Source organism: Bradysia coprophila, chromosome IV, assembly GCF_014529535.1.
Source record: "Bradysia coprophila strain Holo2 chromosome IV, BU_Bcop_v1, whole genome shotgun sequence".
Lineage (NCBI taxonomy): Eukaryota > Metazoa > Arthropoda > Insecta > Diptera > Sciaridae > Bradysia > Bradysia coprophila.
This window is the reverse complement of record NC_050738.1, coordinates 1,724,842-1,746,705: the sequence shown is the minus strand read 5'-3', so window position 1 is coordinate 1,746,705 and position 21,864 is coordinate 1,724,842. Positions and strand designations below refer to the sequence as shown.

General features: G+C 35.0%; 1 protein-coding gene across 2 annotated transcripts in view; it reads right to left on the bottom strand.

Annotated features, from left to right (window-relative positions):
* Positions 1-21,864, bottom strand: part of LOC119066137 (muscarinic acetylcholine receptor DM1) — a 59,461-nt gene that overhangs the window by 1,949 nt on the left and 35,648 nt on the right. For both annotated transcript variants that reach the window (XM_037168428.1, XM_037168429.1), the window contains exons 3-6: positions 8,639-8,926; positions 8,344-8,556; positions 8,261-8,275; positions 7,891-8,170 (exon numbers count right to left, since the gene is read on the bottom strand). In XM_037168428.1, coding sequence (XP_037024323.1) covers positions 7,891-8,170; positions 8,261-8,275; positions 8,344-8,556; positions 8,639-8,903 — 773 coding nt within the window. In that variant the 5' untranslated portion in view covers positions 8,904-8,926. The remainder of the gene's footprint in view (positions 1-7,890; positions 8,171-8,260; positions 8,276-8,343; positions 8,557-8,638; positions 8,927-21,864) is intronic.

Here is a 21,864-nt window from a genome sequence, read left to right as displayed (position 1 = left end):
AGTCATGTGAATAACAGCAGAACTGAACAAATCATTTGGCACTAACTGAGCAGAGCATATACTAAATTGAATAAAGAAAAAGAAAAAAATGATGAAAAGTATGAAACAGAAGCATTAAATTAGTAATAATCATTTAGGAAACGCAACAACAATAATGCCCGCTACTCTGAACCAACCGGGGACAACTTAACTGTAAAGAGGATTTTGTTTTCTGTTCAATTTAGTTCCGTTCGAAATAAAGTGGGTCGCTAATACTTATATCGTTCGTTGATATAATTGAGTAGAGTACATCAATTTTTCACTAGTTTTTTAATCGTGTACGAAACCGGGTGGAAAAGTCTAATTTAAAATCCAGAGACAATTTTTTTAGTCAAACATAAGCTTGTGCAGCTACAGTTTGTTCATTTCATTTTTACACAGTTTCTAAAGATTGTCGATATGTCAGAGTTTTTAATGTACCCAGTCAATTAAGTTCTTCCCAAATTGCGCAATATTTGAATTCGCGATAGAAATTTTAAATTTTGCGCCAAAAATTCATAATTTGGGAAGAACTTAATTGACTGGGTACATTTAAAACTCTGACATATCTAAAACTGTGTAAAAATGAAATGAACAAACTGTAAATATTATCATAATTTATGAAAATTTGCAAGTTTTCTTTATTTGCACGCACATTTTAATGTGTTGGGTTCTACATCTAAAGAAGCAATGAAAGAAGTTCAGTTTTTCACGGTTTGTCATCAAACTTCAATCAAACATCAATTTTTTACTTATTACATACAAATTACGGCAGCAAAGGCCTTTATCATTTTATGGTGTTGGGTTCTACATCTAAAGAAGATCAGCTTCTCATTCCACGGTGACCTGATCATCGTGATGAGTGAAAATCTAACTTGAAAATGATCTAAACTAATCTTAACCGTGGACTAAGTGCTATGGTGTAATCCCATACTGTGATAGGTATCAGAACAAGAAAGTAATGTGAAAACGATTTTAGAAAAATCTTTTGATTTTACTGTTTTAGGTTCATTTTTGATAAAACTGGACAGTAGTGGATTAGCTCCAGACGCAATCGTTATGATCATTATGGTCAACGCCTAATATATTATCGTAGATTAAATTATGTGTCGTCGTGATATTGCACTCAAACATAAACGCATGTGGAATGGAAAGGAATATCTGGATTGAAATTTTTGAACTTATAATTCCCTCCTTTGAATCCGTAAATTTGATAGTTTCTTTTATTATTTTGGTTCGTACTCGTACAGCTTTACGGCTAATATAATAATAGAGACTTTGTGACTATTATTGCGGTTCTGCCACCTTTTTTCACTTTGCGTATACACACGGAATTTTGAAAACCGACACATTTTCTGTTTCTGTGTTTTACTTGAGTTTCTGATTTCTCCGTATAAAAATATATGCAAAATTCACAAAAAACCAGTTAACCACGAAACAGAAAATGTGTCGGTTTTCAAAATTCCGCGAGTGTAAGTTTTTAATCAACGTTGCAATATATAAAATGAGTGAGCATGTTCACTTCTCATTGACATCATTTGCATTAACAGTAGGGAACTTTTTATTTTACCAAGTGTGTGCCCCTGTACTCCGATGGTGAGTGATGCACTCACACAAGGCAAAAAACAGAAAGTTCCAAAAAATTATGTATTTTACTCCCTAAGCCCGCGGGAAATTAGTTTTAACGCTCACGTCAGTGAAGTAATGACCAATGATCACATAAGGTAAGCGAGGGTATAGCTGACCGTGCAGGTGTACCTGACCAGCTACATTATTTATCAGTTTTGGAAAATAATTACGAATGAAAATACGCAAATTAACGTTATAATTAATCTTTAGAGCCTAAAGATTAATTTTTTCATGAAAATAATGCGATTATTATGTTTACTTATTTGATAAAACCATAAAATGAAACCAGTGCACCATCTCAGTACAAAGTTGCACATTTCTTAAGAAAATCGTCAGATCGGTGTGGTCTAATTTAAGGTTTTTATTGACAAAAGAATTATTAATGGACAAAGTTTTGGTGTTTTTAGGTAGTTCGACAATTAATATTATTAACATAAATAGCGTCTAAAAGTTAATATTTGATTAATTACATGGTGGTCAAAACATTGCATCAAAAATAGCGATCAACTACTGCAACAAGACTGGTCAGGTATAAAAACATCCGTTTTTTAGTGGTCAGCTACTGCATCAAAAGCAGTGCTTCAGTAAAATCAGTTTTTTACAATAAAAATTAATTAATTGTCAATATTTCTGATATTCTACGGAATGGGAACAGATCAAATTAAATTCTGACGAAGGAAAAACTTAGCTTCATCGAAATCATCCTGAGATACTGATGACCAAAGTTGAAAAATTGCTTAGCCGGGCAGCTACTACCTCGCTTACCTTACTATTGTTCCTGTTTCTAAAAAAAGCGACTCTCGTGTGACAAATTCCACAAAAGTCACTGTCTTCCGAAGAGTAAAGGCAAACATTTGCATTAGCTAAATAAATCTTAATGTAAAATGAATCAGATTTTTCTTTGATTAGTTTTATGAGTTACAAGTTACAATCTCATCAGGAAAACAACACAATTGAAATTAAAGTTTTAAATAAACAATACAACGAGGAGATGACGTCAAAGCTTTACAAATGATTCTGCTAACAAAGATTTTTTCACAAAGGTTATGCTTGTATTTTAGTTTAAAGAAATATATGAAGAATCAAAAGATTTTCCATCAACCGCTTGGTAATTCGTTCAACACATAACGTCACAGATTTAATGATTTGGAGACAACAGTTTGTGAAAGGGTAAAATTCAGAGTTTAGTGTTCGAAAATTGAGCTGTTGTAATTTAGCGTCGTCTAAACGGCTTTAAAAAAATATCTTTTGCAATTTCAACTTTTGGTAATAACCAAATCTATTACTTCTTTTCATATTTCATTCCGCAAAGTCGTTAACTTCTTAGGTTTTCCAATTACTTTGCTATAAAAGACAGCATTTTTGGCCAGAATTCAGTAATTATTTTGTCGTCGCTGCTGTTAACAGGTGAAGTATTTACCAGTACATTTTGATATAATTGCACGTAATCAATATTCAGTGTTCCATCCACTAAAGCAAGCAACTACATAAGTTCGCACTGTCACCCGAGGTATGTAGTGTCGATCCAACATACAACGCAACGACATTCTTGGTTTATCATTACTGTTGGGGAAAAGAAAATGTTTTCCTACGCAAAGTCACCCGAACGCTCCAATATAATATTCTGTCTAACAAACAAAAATTTTCCGTCTATGAAATTTGATGACGAAGAATTTTTAATATTATGCATAAAAGAGCGGAAATTCTGAAAGGGTTGTCTTGAGCCGTAAGGAACCATCGCATTGTAAATAAATTAAGAAAATGATAAAAATGTTTCCCCGATCATTGTGCTGTAACGTTGGAAAACCTTAATGTATGTGAGTACACAAAGTTTAAATAAAGACGACGAGGAAGGAAGAAGAAGATATGTTCGAGAATTCAGTTTTCGTAATTCCACGGTGTATTATGAATATAATACGCGGCTGAAAGAAAATTAATTTGTTCGGCTGAAAATATGGGTGAAGGGCGAAAGTTATGAGATCGGAGAATGCGTATTTATCTATAAGACAAGTACGATGAAACGATAAGAAGAAAATTGCTTCTTATGTTTGCATTAGCATACACGATTAGTGATAGAAACGTATAACAGTAAAACGTACCCTGGATGGGTGTTTTAGACACTTAGGATTGAGTAAACGAATTTTTGTTTAGCAAATTTCACTTTTATGAATTAATTACAATTTTACTTCCTCTTTGAATAAAGCATGGTGATGATGTAGCTCATGAATGCTGACGAAATCATTTCATCAATTTGGGTCGTAACATTTTGAACTCAGATGTGGAGCTCCGTTTTTCAACGAAATCGTAAACTTTGCCGGCAATTTATGCATATACCGGTAAATGTTGATGTCAGATTTAAGTCACTTTATTATTGAAAGAATAATAGGTGCGCGAAACCTGGTGCCTAAAAATCTAAAAATAATGAAGTAAAAGATTTCAAATCAATCGGTTAAAGACACTTGAAGATGTAACAGGTTTATTGATTTTACGACGATTCATCGTGGTTAGTAAAACAGTAAAAAGTAAAATTTTTGCAATCCAGAGAATCCAGACCGCCTTTCGCTACGTTAACATTTTTAATTAAATTTAATTCAATTTTCGAAAGTTAATTTGTACCGCTCTATGTCTTCGCAACTGACTAACATTCCTCCAACAAAAAAAACCCTCTACCCAACTACACCTTTAATTTGTCCGAGATATTTGTGAACAGTTTTTAATTTCATTTATTTATTTTTATTGTTCAATATACCCATATTCCACTCTACCATACCGGGGCTGCTATGAAAATTTTATAATTAAACGGAAATGTTCCAATTCGTTGCGACATTTAAAGCGAATTATGGGGATTTATGTTATCGACGACGAGAGATTATTAAAACAATTGATCGATTCAATGGAATTATCGTACTCCATATTCTCTCGTTTCTGCTATTTATAAAGGATATTAGATTGGAAATATATGTCGCCATTCGGAACAAGGAGCATGGCGTTGGTATTTGCTAGCGTATTTAGTTCAGAGTGCCTTAACAATATTTATAGCCAACAATTGGTATTATGTATCGGGGATATTGCTTCAGAAAATGTATCGTTTTTACAATGCCAGACTGCGAAACACATTTTAAAGTCTGAAATGATGCCTAGTAGGGTGGGTCGTATTTTCATTTTGTTTTTATTTTAGAAGGCCTGGCCCCAGGCTGTACTTAAAAATGACCAAGGAATCCGAAACAGCAAAAAAAAAATCAAAAATTTATTTTTCCCTTGCCTCTAGGCTGATTTTGATTTTCGGGGTAGTAGCATGAAATTGCACACATTGTTGACTGATAACTCGGGCATTTGGGAACAGAAGGCATTACTGCTAACTGTAGTTAATAGCTGAGGAGTCAAGCTATAAAATACCATAAGACTTTTTCATTCTAACAAAAAATTGCCAAATTTGGGCTTCGAAAACAGAGCTCCTGTGAGTTTTTTCAACTCGTTTTCAACAAACTTCTCTGCAATGGATTCTCTATGAGACAGACATACCTCACACGACGTATTATGTCATGATTTGTCGATTTTATTTGCAAATAAAGTTGATTTTTTTTGTCGAAAAGTCTTAGTCGGGAACACTGACAGAGTTACTCTGCTCGAGTGAAGGCGAAGGTCAACAACGTTCTTATGGTATTTCATAGCTTGACTCCTCAGCTATTAACTACAGTTAGCAGTAATGCCTTCTGTTCCCAAATGCCCGAGATATCAGTCAACAATGTGTGCAATTTCATGCTACTACCCCGAAAATCAAAATCAGCCTAGAGGCAAGGGAAAAATTAATTTTTGAATTTTTTTTTGCTGTTTCGGATTCCTTGGTCAATTCTAAGTACAGCCTGGGGCCAGGCCTTCTAAAATAAAAAAAAAATGAAAATACGACCCACCCTAATGTCTAGGCAAGTGATATCCTGCAAATATGTACATATATATCCTGTTAACCACGGCAAGCATATCACAAGTATTATTGTCGGGTCTATTACTTCTATCGATCAAAATATTTTCAATCTGTTGATTTCAAATCTTGTACTTCAATTTTTTTAACATGCATTTTACTACATAAATGACCATATTACCCAGAGCTTGTCATTATTTTTGTCATCATTATCGATAACAGCTGAATAGCCGTATGTGACAGGATACTGAATATTTAGAATGTGCAATAATTATTTGGTTAAGTAAGGGAAGAAAATTTGTGGTTCGAGTGTATCTAGGATCGTCCGCAGACCACCAAATTTTCTTTCTTTTCTTTCCGAAATAAACACAAAATTTATCTCAACAAAGCATTTCAAAGCTCTAATGTCTATACATCTCTCTTGGTCACTGCTTTGTGATTACATTATGTCCGTGATACCTAAATGAAGGCCTTACCTCCCCTTGACAAAATAAAAAATTCAGGAGCCGACTGGCAGCACAAGAAACGAATGACGATTTCCACAACTTACTCATTCGCAAAATAATTTAGGAGCTAGTACGTTCTGAATTTTAGAGCAGTTTACATAGCTGTAACACGTAGAATCTTTTACTTCATTTACATACGCTTTGCTATGAAACAGAACACTGGCCAGAGGCCATCGCTTACTATTGTCATCCTTATCGATAACAGATGGCAGACAGTTTAAGTGCTCGGATATCAATGTTCTCAAATAGCGATGCGTAGCTCTAAATGAGAATACGCTTGGATTATAGTTCAAGTTTAATGCTGCGACTTCACTAATATTTTCATGTGAGTCCACAGATTGAATTTACAGACCTGACGGCTATGTCATCTGTTAGCGACAGTAGCTGCAGAAATAAACAAGTTCTATTCACCACAATGTGTCTTTCTTAGCGAAATGCGGCAAAATGTATGGTGAAACTAATGAAGTAAAAGAATTTTGTGTGAATCTCTTAAGCATGTTGAGATCAAGAAATGTAAAAGACTGATGCCGGTAACATGCTGTGTAACGTACAATGTATGTATGAATTGCACCCAGTGATTGCCTATTCTTGCAAATATCAACGGAAATAACTATTTTCGATGTACTGAAGCGTGTGCAATTATGTGTGCTATTGACGACGACGTTCTATTAAAACGTTTCATTGATTCAATGGCATTATCGTGCTCTGGCGGTATACTCTCATTCGTGCTATTTATATCAATTTTGAATTGTTGCAAAGGATATATCGGATTTGAAATATGTCGCCATTTCGAAAGGAGCCGGTGTGTTTTGCTAGCATTACATTCATTTCAATGAGTGCCACACAACACACAATGCGGTTTATATTCCACATTTTAGAAAATAGAAAATAAGCGTCTGACACTGTTGACAGCATTGATAATAATGGCAATCTCGTTTTGTTGTAAGGTGTGTAACATGTAATCGTATGTTTAGCTTCCGCTCATTCTATTTTCGAAATGATCTCTATCCCTAGCAAATGTGTACACATTTCGCCTTATAACATTTCCCCTGTTATTTCGTACTTCTACATCGTGTAATGCTGAACAATGGCCATACCGTAGATTTTATGCAAAAACTTTTGGAACTGGGTCATGTGAGATAAAGTTATGTGATTTTTCCACTTCGCAATTCCACATATATATCAAAGTGTACTTGAGCTGACTAACACAATACTATTCCACGTTATAAGTGACATATTCGATTCAAAACACAAACCGTTCCGTTGTTTCCCTTCACCGGGGGAAACACGCTCTTATCTGATTTCATTTCGAACATTCTTCTCACAAAACGAAATTCATATATTTTCCCATTAAAAAATCGAAAAAGGATGTCACTGCTCTTTACATTGTCAAATTTAATCTGAAATATTTGTTATGTGGGACCGACGAAATTACAACTTTTACAAGCACAAAACATTTCAGAGAGAAATTCATTTCGGTTCTATTGTTTCGCTTGCAGCGTCGGATGCTAGCGCTGATACTATACGTCAGTGGTTTAAAATTTTTATTTTGACGAGTGGGGACGTCATAGCAAAATACAATTTTTGAGCAACGTATACGTGCTCCTGGTCGGTAAATGCGAAAATGAACACACAAAAATTGCATTTACTCAAAAATGTGAACTAATGGAACAAATACTCAAATACTGGAAATGGCACTTCTTCTGTGTTTCCGACCTCGGCTACGCCTCGATCGATAAATTTCACACAAAAAGTTCCATTTCCAGGATTTACACGTGAAGTTAATAATAGCAGGCCCAACGGACTAGATGTACTCACCTCGAATTCGATCGTTTTGACGAATCTTTTTTTCCAGCCTGTAAATTCGGCAAATCTTTTTGCCGTTTTTTCGTTTCTCGCCATATCCTATAATACAAAAAGCACATAACTGTCACAGGCACATAAAAGGCTGCAATAGCGGTTCCAAATGTAATGTAATGGTTCGTTTCGATGAACTGAATGTAGCACTCGTTTTGCGGCACTGTTCGTTTACCCTCAATGTAAGGCCAACTGTAGATCCACGGCGGCCATAACAATAAACTTATACCCCAAGCAGCACCTTGAATTAAGAAAATTGTTAGTTGAAGGGAGTTACGAAACGAGAAATAATTTCCGAATGTCGCTGGCGTTCAGTTGAGGGTTCACTTACCAATCATAATTGCGGCTTGGAATGAAAATTATTTTATAAAATTTTTTGGTTCACTGGTCAGACGTAGCAATCAAATTACTTACCACGATTCGTTGTTCTCTTAGCTCGATATGTTAGCGGTCTAGTAACACTAAAATAGCGATCGAAGCTAATGATTAGTAAATTTAGTACCGACGCGTTCGATGCAAGATAGTCTAACGCAAGCCATGTATCGCAAACATATGGTCCCAACGGCCAATAACCCAATAACGTTGTCACTGTAAACAGTGGCATCGATATCAGTCCGATGGCAAAATCTGAAATAGAGTGCAAATTTGTGTTCACGAATTCACGCAAGCATATCGAATAAAAATCTATTTTCCGCACACGAACACACACCTGCTATAGCCAACGAAAACAGAAAGTAGTTGCTTATCGTTTGCAACTGTTTATCGATTTTGAACGAAATCATCACCATAACATTGCCAACAACTGTGGCTATGCTGGCAATCGATGCAAAAAGAGCGATGATAATGATTTTCGGTATCGAAAATCGCAAACCCGTCTCGGTGGCCACCGATGCATTTGCTGAAATATTGAATAGGTCGTCCGGTGGTCCCATCAACGGCGTTGACGAGTATTCCGTTGACCCGAGTCCGCTCATTTTGAATGGCTTTGTTTTCGTTTCTGTAAAGCGAAATAAAATTCAATTAATTTCAGAGCGACGGATTTTGAAATTGAATATTTGCGGTGATAAAGTTGGTTCGGGCGTTATAATTCCCCTGTTGCGTTCTATACCGAACCGACACATTTATTTTATCCAATTTCCTAATGTACACTAAACTCTCATACTTTCTGTTTTAATTCAACTACAAAGCCAGCTGTTTCCAAACACCATCCGTCCGTCCCGGAACATCATAAAAAAACATTTTCCTCATAGTTTTCAGTTTAGTTTGTAGGTAACAACAGTGCCGGACTGGCTCAAAAAATCCCTTCGGCTCATACGACTATACGGTGTTCGTACATCGCGAGCGGAGCGAGTGAAAAAAAATCTTTGGAAGAGCCATGTCCTGTGTCATATCATTAAACGAATTGAAAGAGGATACTTAATAACAAATGAGCTTTAAATTTTACAAATAACTCAATGCGAAAAAACCCCATTCGGGTCTTCGCCCTACTTATACAAAAGGCCCTTTGAGAATCCCCCGAATTTCCAGTAAGATTACTCCGGCACTGTGGTAACTTTCGGAGCCATTTATATTCGTTTATTGTCAAACATACAGTGAAAACGACACGGAAAATCTTTAACGAAATTTCGTAAATTTTATTTTAGCCGAATCTGGATTTATAAAAGTCTGGGAAATCTATTCAACACCTCTCTTATGAAGTGGAAAGGAAGCTCGCTTCCAACATGTCTCTAAATTGAATTGTAGAAAAATACGAAACTAAATAAATTTCGAACTTTGAAGATGGATTTGAGTCGAAGCTGATAACCGTTTTTTTTTAAATAAAATTAATTCTATAAAGCAATCCAACTACCGCCATATGCCAAAGTTTTCTATTCATTGTAAAATACGTTGTATATGTAAGACGCGCCATATCTTCGGTATCTCTTTCAATTTGCTTTTTGTTCACTTGTTGCGAAAAATAAACAAACATCGCAGAGAAACTGCAAATAGCTTTTCAAGGATTGAATTATGCCAACAGTTGCATGCAATCAAGCCGTATTATTTGGACAGCCAGCAGCGTAAAATATTTTTGTTGCTAAGTGAAACTGCTGTTTGAGATGTAACATTGGCGAAACAAAATTCTTCATGGGTGTGGTGAGAGTTACGAGATCTCGAAAGTTATAAGCCATTGAGAGCATCGAATCTTTGCTCGAGGTTTACGGAACTATCAGAATTACACGAGAGATGTGTTCTAACAAAGTTGCGATTCTGTGAAGTAACCAATTACGAACTCTTGAAAGTTTGAATCAAAACATTTGCTGTTTTGTTTAGTATTTAGAATCGTTGAGAGTAATTAGCTTCGAGGGTTGCCAGTCTAGAAATGTTTGTTGTTTACAAGAGTTTTATACGATGAAGTTTTCGTCGTCGGGAGCTGATCCACCATGTCGTCAGCAGTTTGAATACTACTCGTCGCTTTAGGCGTCCTATTTATTCGTAGTTATTTAGCTGTACATTCTTAAAGTGGACTACTCGCCAGTCTTCAGTGCCACCCATATCAGAGATTTATTTTATGAAATTGTGGGCAATTTACAGATTTTCCCGAATTTTCCTAAATTTTTCCAAATTTTCACATTTTTGTGGAAAATTCAGGAAAATATAGCAAAATTTAGGAAAATGTGTGAAAATCTAGAAAAATATGAGAAAATCTTGGAAAATATGGAAAATAGTTCTAGCCAATTTGTGTACCTATTCTATGTTTACTGTCTTTAATAATCTGAAGTGACGCAGTTTTTACATTCTATTCGAAGTACAATCGCTAAACAGAACTGGTATGCACACCAGTTCGGTTTAGCGATTGTATGAATTCATCTGATATATGGAAGTCTGTACCAATTAAACACTTCTTAGGCTTTGTTACTTCGAGCTGATAAGCTTAAAGCAACACGACCTAGGACGTATTTAATCAGAACCTTAAACAACCAAAAAATTGTACCAACTAACGTTAGTGACTTCCCTCTTTCTCCATTAACTTTCAACAGTGAAGCTCTAAATGTACGATACATTGTCACATACATGTTGTGTATAACATGTTTGTGCATACATTTTCGCAAATAGAATTCGATTAACAATTTAAATAAGTAGAAGATTAGTAGGTCATATCCAGCGAAACATTTTTATTCACTCCACGATCGGAGCATATGTATACAAAATGATTTTCCCAGCATCGTGTGTCTGACACACACAACTTTTTCCTATCACAAATCCCGCCACATTCGTTCATTGATGTGTATACACACACGGTACACCAATTTTGAAAGACATGTACTCGAAAGTATTTTTAAGTTTTTTTTTTACACTTTTATTTCACCCGTAGCAAATATGGGTAAAAATTTGTATATAAATCGCATTGATGGTTTTATGGTCGACGTCTTATATTATGAATAAAGGTGTGATGTAACCATGTGTATTATGTTCTATGTATGTTATATAGAATATAAATATACGTACAGTGGCACAAATACGGATTCTTTACTTCACATCCGGTGATGAGATAATAAAAAAATTATATTTTATATAACACAGCCCAGCAATTTCATACATATAGGTATGTAGTACATGTAGTATATGTCTATGTGATCGTGTTACGGAATGAGCTTGCTAAACCCGCCGCCGATGGGTATTTATATGAGATGAAGTTAAAAATGTGTTCTGTATTTTTAAGTTGAACAAGAGGTTTTGTAATTTCGCAGTTCCGTTCTTTAAATATGAAATGAGTAAAAATAAAATATGTGGGCGTTCGTAGAGGAATACGGAGGTTATGTTTCATGTACCTTTAAACGGCACATGTACACATCAGACAGAGCTTTTCATTGAGATAAAAATTTTCTGAATCATGCGACTCGGCAGATTTAAATTAAATGAAACGATAAGAAACTGGTGAACGTCAGGAAACATTTCTAAAGGATATTATATCCTTACCAGCACATAGTTATTGATGCGTTCAATCCGTCGACATAAGTCCACAGAGATTCGATAGTACACAATGGCACTTGGTATGCTGCTAACACCCCACCCCATAATGTTATAATAGACTCATTTAATTTCAACATTCAACCATTTCCCTATCGGTTTCCATAACATCTGTGGCATTCAAGTGGTGTTAGAATGTCACTTCGCATACAATTCCTTTGTTTCGCAATGCATTTCCATCCGAAAATCAACATTCATTTTCGATTATTCCGAACAAACCTTTCATGTCAAGTTAATATTAAGAATTACACAGTCTTGCAACACGTTCCGACGTTTAAGCAGGGAAATGCCGATATGGATACGGTAACGTTGGTGGTATAAACAATTCATCCGTATTGTTTTACCTCAATAGGCAAACGTTGAGCTTTTTTTTTCGTTGAATTGTGGGCCCTCGCTGTCGACGCCTTTTTTCATGGTTTTCGAAACGGAGTGTTTTAAGTGCGTCTTCAGGTTGTTGAAATTTCAATTTAGAGAAGAAAAAAAACACAATTTTTGTTCGTGTTCGTGGGTTTTTTTTCTCGCAAACGTATAAACATTTCAAGTTGACGTATAGAACACTGCTGTAAAAGTACAACACGTTTCAACTTGACACACATTATGTTGTACGACTTCTTAAGTAATCTTCATTTTTCACCCATTTAGAAAAATAATGAAACTTAGAGAGGAAACCATAATATGTATACTTAAGTGTTTTCAGTTCCATCGTCAACTGAAATGTGAGATAATTTCTTGAACTATATGCTATTTGCGTTTCATAATTACTGAGTGGCAGGAAGACCCAATCATTACGCTGTTTATCTTCACATCTTTAGGGTACTTTAAACGAAAAAAAAAAATCTACCTCGCCGAAACGATTACGTTCTTCGTAACCGTTGTGTACGCTTTCTCTTCGATGACAATGAACGTGTACTTGGTATACACACACACACACACAATTATATACGAAAGAAAATGTTCATTAAAAATTGTATATTTCGCAGGGTCTATATATAGTTCTAGAATTCACAACAATGCAATGCATTCCATTTCTTCATCTCCATGAAAGAATTCATAAAAGAAATATTCACTTTTATTGATCATAATAGGTAGATTGAGCTTTTGTGTAAAGCTTTTACGACTTCACATAAACGTGGAATTTAATGTTATCTCGCAGTGTCATTGTGCTGCACGGACTGATAACGTAAAAATTTACGTTTTTCTCTTCAGCGAGAAATATTTCCGTTCAATCTACCTAATGTGAACTATTTGAACGGAGTTGATGGAATGACTGCAATTTTTCCTTTTTTCTTTAATTTTTTTTTTTTATTTAAATTTATTATCACTCTTTTGTGTTATGGTGTGACGTAAAATCGAGCGTACCTTAGTGCAATGCTAAATTGATGAATGCGAATATACTGTGGAAACGGAAATGGCACTAAAGACTAGTCATGTGTTATCGACTATATGAGGACGAAGATGAGCAATGAGCTCTATGACTAGTGTTCTTATATATGTAACACAACACATAGTGAAACTATAGAAGTATTAGCCGTTTTGCTAGCATGTACCTGAATCAATATTTTGCTCAAAAGATGTCGACGCGAGGTGAAGCGTTGACAACACATCGTATGCGACATTTCTAGTTTAGGCACAAGATAGGAACACGATTTTATGTACAGAAATGGGATCTTCATTTTTACAAACGTCGCTTTTACACTAGTGCGTAAAATAATGTGAAAATCCATTTATGAACTACTACACATTACTTGTTTAAATAGAATGCAATGAAGGGTTTTTCACAAATTTTCTACATATAACGCCCGAGAAGCTTTTTCGAGCCTCCAAGTTTATATCCTACAACGCGTAAAGAACTTGATGCAAAGGGGACGCAAGATTTTGAGAGCGAAGTTCTCTCACAAAATCTTGCATTTTCTTTTATGCTTTGTAGGGCAGTATTTTACATAAACAATTTTATACAAAACACCTGACGATGTTTTGAACAAAAGAAGTAACAGATTTAATCGTTAAGGTATCCTCTATCAGTTCAGTATTAAGATGATATTAAGGACTTGGCAATAAAAAATCATCTAAACTGAGCGATTCTGTGTTTATATTGAAGTTTAAGAGTGATATCGCGAAATCTTCGAACAATTTGTATGGAGGACAAATTCAACATATCTGGATTTTTGACGAGTATGACACCCATCGAATCCTTGCTTTTTTCATCCTGATTATCTCGGGCAATAACGGGTCGATTTCGTTCAAATTTTAGCGATTTTAGTGCTAGACTAGACCGATCACATAAGCTATAAAATACGTCGGGCTGTTGGTTGTACTGGCTTCAGTGACTGTATGAAGAAAAAATTTTCTCTGACTAATAACGATTGCGCGCATCAGCAAACCTAATGGCTTAGGGTTCCATTTTTTGAAGCTCGCCGTGAACCTTTTCTGTGATTCGACGGATTTGGGTAAAATTTGGTTTTTGCTTTTGCTTTTGCTTTTGCTTGGAGTGTTTTCGTGTTAGACAAACAAATAAGGCATTTTTTAGCTGAAAAAATGGAAGTGGTCGACAACTGGTCGAATGTTTTTTGGAGTACTAGGTGACATCTTAGAAATTGCCCTATCTCTTATTGCCAATAGACCCTCCAGCGCAAGTTTTTATATTTTTAGAAAGTACCGAGACTAGGCCTTCCTACGGAACCCTAAACCATCAGATTTGCTGATGCGCGCAGTCGTTATTAGTCAGAGAAAATGTTTCTTCATAGAGTCACTGAAGCCAGTACAACCAACAGCCCGACGTATTTTATAGCTTATTAAATCAGCCTAGTCTAGCACTAAAATCCCCCAAAATTTGAACGAAGTCGACCCCTTATTTCCCGAGATAATCAGGATGAAAAAATTTCCCCCTAAAAAACCAACCACTTTTCAAACAGCTTTACCACGAAAACAACAAATCCGATAGAGGCGAGATGTACCTCGTTGAACTCGTAATGAACCAAGGATTCGATGGGTACCATAATCATCAAAAATCCGGATGGCATAGCTAGCCGAATGTTCGAAGATTTCGCGATATCACTCTTAAGATGTTGAACGATTGCCATAATGTATCAGTCTCATATACAATTCTGACCTAAGCATATTTGAATCGGTATCAACTCATCCAATCATTCAATTGCATATTAAATCAAAAAGTTGGTTTATTTTTTGTGCTCTTTTACTTCGGTCATAAATTTTAGATTTAGTATTTGTAGCCAGGTTGTTTAGCTAAAAATCTTTACAGGAATTGTTATTACCTCTCAACCGAATCGAATGTGTGAGTTGTAATAAACGAGATCTATTTATTTAATCAATACGGTATAATCTTGGTTCTCAGCAAAACTACCAGACAATAAAATAAATAAATAAACCAACTTCCCTTAGCCGGGTGATAAAAAAAATCCCCTTTTGCCTATTCATGAGCCGCCACCGCGTCTCTTAACACAATGAAGAATATAGTCAAAATATGGAAGGATATATGAACGCACATCCATATATAAAACATACATCGATTCAGCTAGATAGAATCCACGTAACTCCCATATACTGACTGTATAATATTCCGTTTATAGCTATCTACTCTACCATAAAGAACATCATCGAGATGTTCATCTCGCTCCATTGTGTACGCGTGCCTATATTATGTGGAAAATACATTTACTACCTAAAATTTCAATATTCATCTATATGATAAATATTAAGTTGGTTCTCGATATTATATTTGTTTTGACATGGGATACGATAAAATGGCAAATTCCTATAGTTCAGAGTGTTTATTGATGATTGACTGTGTGTGTAGTGTAGTATACACGTATGATAATATACATAGTCTTCCATAACGTATGGCAATATTTACTTTGATTTGCGCGACCTACCATACTTTGAATCAAAAATAATAATGTGAACGAGTCATCGAACAAAAATATTATGGCAGAAGGGATATTTATGTCGAGGGAAAATCGTTGTAATAAATGGTCAATCATATTGGTCCCAATGATGGATAATATCGACTACATTTATGAAACATCCTTTTAAACTTTACCCAAAATGGGTAACGATTCCGAAAAAAAACCCATCCATTACTACAATGAGACTCTTTCTTTTCTCCTCAGACGAATTTCGTGTTAGCTGTCTTACTGAATTAATTAAAAAAAATCTCCAGTACTACTGACTGAGAATAATTGAGGATAATTAGGTACCACTTAGATGATTAACTTCGGTTTAAGGAAGTTATTATGTTGATCAAGGCATCAACCTTTTAAAATTGGCTGTTCATCTGTTAGTGGTAACTACGGCTTTATAGTGCGGTTGTTAACGTTCAAAAATAGTAACAAAATTTGCATGAAATAAGGACTCTTTGGCACCACTTCCCAAAATATTAATTATTACCACGTAACCCTTTCTCGAAGGAATATTACTGCTTTACCTTACTTTTAACTTTTCGGACATCAACACCCACACTATCAGGTACGATGTAGCTAAATGTAAGTTTTATTGAACGGACAATAGAGGTAACAGATTTTAAGATGTTTCTGTGGTACTCTTGCTCTTAAAAGGTTAATGAAATATTTTTACTCAACGCAGTGTGTGTCTAGGGAGATGACGTGACTTCATTGTGCCAAATTTTGTTTTGTTTGTTTGTTGCTTTGTTGAGTAAAATACCGCACGTTTCCGTGGGATAATTTGTTTATCTTCGGATGGGATGGTATCCCACGCTTTCGGCTTTCCTACAGATTATCAATGTACTATTACGTGTTGTAAGTATACACTGTATAAAAGCATACTTTTACTCCTGCCATGCTAACCCAAAAAAAAAACGTATCGCATGTGTGTCTCTTCTTTTGAGCTATGAGCTTCTTTTGTATTCCACTGATATTTTACACTTTACAATGGATTCCGAAATAAGCTCAGGGCTTTTGAAAGCTCTACTAAGCACAAATACAATGCAATACGTTATTTTGGCTTAAGAAGGCAGACTCTGTCAGTGTTCTTCCAGAGAAAAGTTTTGAAAATGATTTAAAGAGTGTCTCGACCGAAAATATGTCACTAAGTTCTATTGGTCTTTAAATTTTTAAATTAAAATTTTCGGAATGGTCAGACATAATTTTTGTTTGCTAAGTATTTCGGCTCATTATCAGAGATTGATTTATCGTAAAAACTCAGAAAAAAAGAAAAAAATTCTCAAAGTAGAACTATCGCTAACCCGTTATAGACGGCAAACATTTGATCAGTATTACTATCGGGTCTATTACTTCTATCGATCGATGTATTTCTAATCTGTTGATTTCAAATCTTGTACTTCAATTTTTTTAACATGCTTTTTATTATATAAATGACCATATTACCTACAGCTTGTCATTATTTTTCTCATCGTTGTCGATAACAGGTGAATATAGCAGTTGATAGTTATATATAGACTTTTTACACGTACAAACGAATTCATCACATTATATTACTATCGTGATAATAATATTTCAATCGAGTCATTTCGTTACCTGGCCTGGATTGAATGTGATGCATAACAATTAAACACAGTTCACTGGATATCAATATTTAAATTAAATTACAAATTGCTTCAGATAACTCATAAGCTCGTTGGACTATTTAATAAGCGTTTCGGAAAGGTAAATACTCTATACCGATTGGCAAACAAAACTGATGTCTGAACGAAAAACTTAATATTAGTTACGATGTGTTATCTGTTATCAGCAGAGACAACACAAGCGAGCAATGGTCAATATGCCCCATATATATATATATTAAAAAGATTTTGTTTTTCTCCAGATTTCTTTGCTTTAAAAAGAAAAACTAGAAAATGTTCATGTAACGACCTACATTTAAGCAGATAGTACTGGCTGGTAACATCGTGCACCTTATCCGTATGTATGAAGCTGAATTAAGCACCTCACGATAATCAAACATCGGAGCGAATATCCAGTTTGTTTTTGTAAAATTTAAATTATTTTGGAAATTGTCGGAGAATTAAGCACATGTGATAATGTGTGTAGGACTATTAATAATGCTTCTATTGTTGGCATAACATTTTCGTATACACATGCAGTGTATTTCAATCGTCCTCTCTATATATTCTACAATATGTAGGTAACTTCGTTAAGACATGAATTGAAGCGAGGTTAGATCGTGTGCTGAATTTTAATTTGTGAGAAAACGACGAAACACTGTTGACAACTGGATGGGTTTTATCGAGAGCATAGAAGTAAGGTTGTTGCTTTCGGAGGGTAAGTTTTGGGTCTCTTTAGTATGTATACATAGTTAGACTGGAGGGATTAAATTACTGTTACTGTGATGATGACATCAGTTTATATAGTGTTGTATCATCTAGTGGTGATTGTTGATATTTAACATATTTCCCTTTTATAGACATCATAATAAAAGTTTGCTAATAATGTCTTTGCGTGGAACGAGATGAACGGTATGTTCTACCAAAGTTTATTTTCAAAGAATATTTATGAAAATTTACGCTGCTCTGCAGTGGAGCTTCGGAAGTTTTTTTGTGAAAGCTTTTCAATGTCCTTGTTTTGTTCGAATCTAACGGTCGTGAATTTAAAAATCATCGTCATCTAACCGCTCAATTTTCTGTCCGTCAGCAGATCGAATCTGAAGACACCCTTTCTTCAAGACTTGGCTTTGTTGCCACTAAATGTCTGCACTGTTCCAACCTTTATGATTTTATTTGCGTAATAGTTTTGCATGGATTATACCCACACTAATGAGACATTGCTGTGTGTGGTTGCGGTTTTGTGTACAAACGTTCCCTGTTTCCACAGTACCAATTTGTGAAATTGGTGGAAAATTCTAAAATTTATCCTGTACAATGTTCGTCCGTTGGACCACTTAATCAAACCATAATTAAATTGGACGAGACATGACAGTGATATAAACCGCACGCGGTTTTTAGTTGTCTTGTCAGTGATGTAACCGCACACGATTTTGTTGTCTTGCCAGTGAAATTATGACGTTAAATACATCCCCCATTGTTTTCCCATCAAATTTATGTTTTCTTATCTTCATAAAATTTTCTGTACCCAGAATTGGCGGAGTGAGATAGACCATTTACCTTTATATATATAGATACAGGATACATAGAAGAGCCGTTACATAAAGTGAACTTAATAGACGTAATACGCTCCAGTCATTTACAAATAATTCATAGATTCCCATTATGCTGTATGTATAATATGTCATGTATAATTCCATAATTTCAGGACGATAACAATTTTCCTCGCACAAATTTAAGTTTCGACTTAGCCGATTGTGAGCAGAGCACACCATCGGTTTTATGTAATGTAGATATTACATGTAAGTTAAGGTATATTGTATACGCTGGCTGCACGTTATGTACGAACACACACGTATATATATAAAAATAAATTTTTACTCTATATCAATATAACGACTGGGTGTACCAGAGGAAAACATTTCAAATGAAGGAAAAGTTTAAATATTAATGGAAAAGGGAGAAAATACGCTTTGGATATAGGCCAATAATGGCATTTCAGTAATTAAGTTTGAGATTTATGATAAAAATTGGATTTGATTCTTTTTTTTCTTCCGTATTTTTACAATTTGCGAATTCTTTTACTGTTAGCAAAGAGTTTCTTATTCGTGTTTTCGTTTTTTTTTATTGCTGAATTTTGTGAAACAATTTTTTCGGCAAACAAATTTTTTGTTTCACTTTTTTTTCCACAAAATAATATCCAATATCCACCTACTCAATTTGGTTCAGATGAGAGAGTAGATGTGGGCCGCGAATACTTTCTGCTTGACGATTTGGGAGTTAGTTCAGTTAATTGAAACCTGGCTTGCTATATTGGTTGTAATACGTGATAAAATTTACAAAACGACTGAGAATATCACACATATCTTCTGAAATAGATTTGAAATAACTGCTGATTTGCATCAACAGCAGCTCACGAAGTTAGATTTTGTATTCCACTAAGACTGGAGAATTACAGCGAAAGAAGTAGAGATTGTATCCTGGTGATGAAATTTAGAATTATGAGATGGTCTAGGGGAGGTTTAATCTAATTTTATAAGCGTCTGAGACGAATTAAAGAAATCTGATAAAAGACAGAAAGAGGTATGACCTCCTAGTTCCAATTCATCCCAAGAGACAGTAAGTCTTGATAAATACACTACATTGACGAAAAAAAAGTCGAAAATCTCACCGGTTTCCGGTAACTTTAACTTCAGGTAATCTACAGTGACTGCGGCGAGGTGCTAAAACAACGCATTTTTCAACTACTTGAAAGGTCAACAAATCGCACACGATTTTTCGATACCAAAATTTTGTAAAAGAAGTCATTAAGTCCATGACATGGCTATCAAGCATTTGCAGCAATACTGTTGCGTGTGCGATTTCACCTTTTATTTAGTTTAAAGGCGCATTTTTTTTTGGCACCGTGTGCCAGATTCCCCGATACCAATGACTGCTACAGCTGTAGCGCTCCATACGAAAAGTACAGCTGTGACCGTCATTGTAGATTACCGGGAAAGTTACCCAAGAGAGTTGGAATTTTAAACCCTTCTTTGTCAGTATAATGACACGCAGATACAGATATCAAACGATAATTATTCGTACATACAAAACATACAAAACAAAAGGCTCGGAACAGGAACACCTTGATCTGAGTCTGAAACTAGATTTTCCGTGATTTGACCCGAATTTTATAAATTCGAAATTCTTAGGTAGAATTAGGTTTCAGTAGGTTAATTCGCGTCATGTCAAAATTATAGAATCAGGCTTCAGGCTGAGTTCAGATCTGAGGTTGGACCGTTGACCTGTTGGTTAATGCTAATGGTAAACAAGGGACCAAATAAGAAATTCCAACAAGTTTCTGTGACGTAAAATGGTAAACACAACGTTTTTCTAGTCGAAATAAAGATTTGCTCCGGTTACAAATGGACCAAATAATTTGAAAAATTTTATAATTCCAGAGATTCTAAAGAAGTAGTAGATTCAACGATTTTAAATAAGTAAAATTGTGAATACAACAGTTTTCCAATTCAAACTTTAATTTCTTATGTGTACGGTCAAAAACCTCCCGCAAACACCTACCCTGAGTGGCAGGTCTCAGACAAATCTTTTTCACAACCAAAGTCATCAGTGTATAAATAACGAGCCTTGACTGATTTCCTGTAGTCAAATTATAGAAAATCACAGCCAATAGTTTTTTTTTTGAATATACTTGCGTTTTACAATGGCATGATGGGACAACGATGTCGTATTATATATATATATACACTCATTTCCATCATTATTCTACATTGGATCATTAAATGTGGATGAAATATATGTAGCATAATAACAACCCAAAGTTTTTCAACGGATCGACAAAAACCGAGCGGATTTTCAAGACATTGCTGTAATATGTAAAAGTTTCTGCCAAGACAACTTTGATATTCATTTAATGCGACACAACAACACATCAAATTGCACATCATCATTATGTTGGATGGTTCTTTTCGGGTAGATGTATGGGTTAACGAATGAACATTATTGTGAATACTCTCGACGTATAAAGTACATTGTGGAGGAAGAGAAAATGAAAATGTTGGGAAAAAAGGGAAACGGATGTGAGAAGTTAGTTGCAGACGTTCTGGTACTAATTAACTTTTTATCAGCATTTATGCTAAGGAGTCCTAATTATTCGTTAAAACTCAACATCGAACATCAAATGAATGTGTGAATCTGAGACAACCAGATCATGTCACAATTTGTGATGGCTTAATTGAAAATTCAAATCCATTGCTTCCGTGAACGTTATCCCCAGTAACGACATTTTATTTTGCAGAAAAATTGGAAACTTGAGCTGAAACATGATACTTCTAGCGGTCTCTATCTCTTGTGTAAGAGTAAACCGTACCGAGCGTGTCAATATTCACATTATT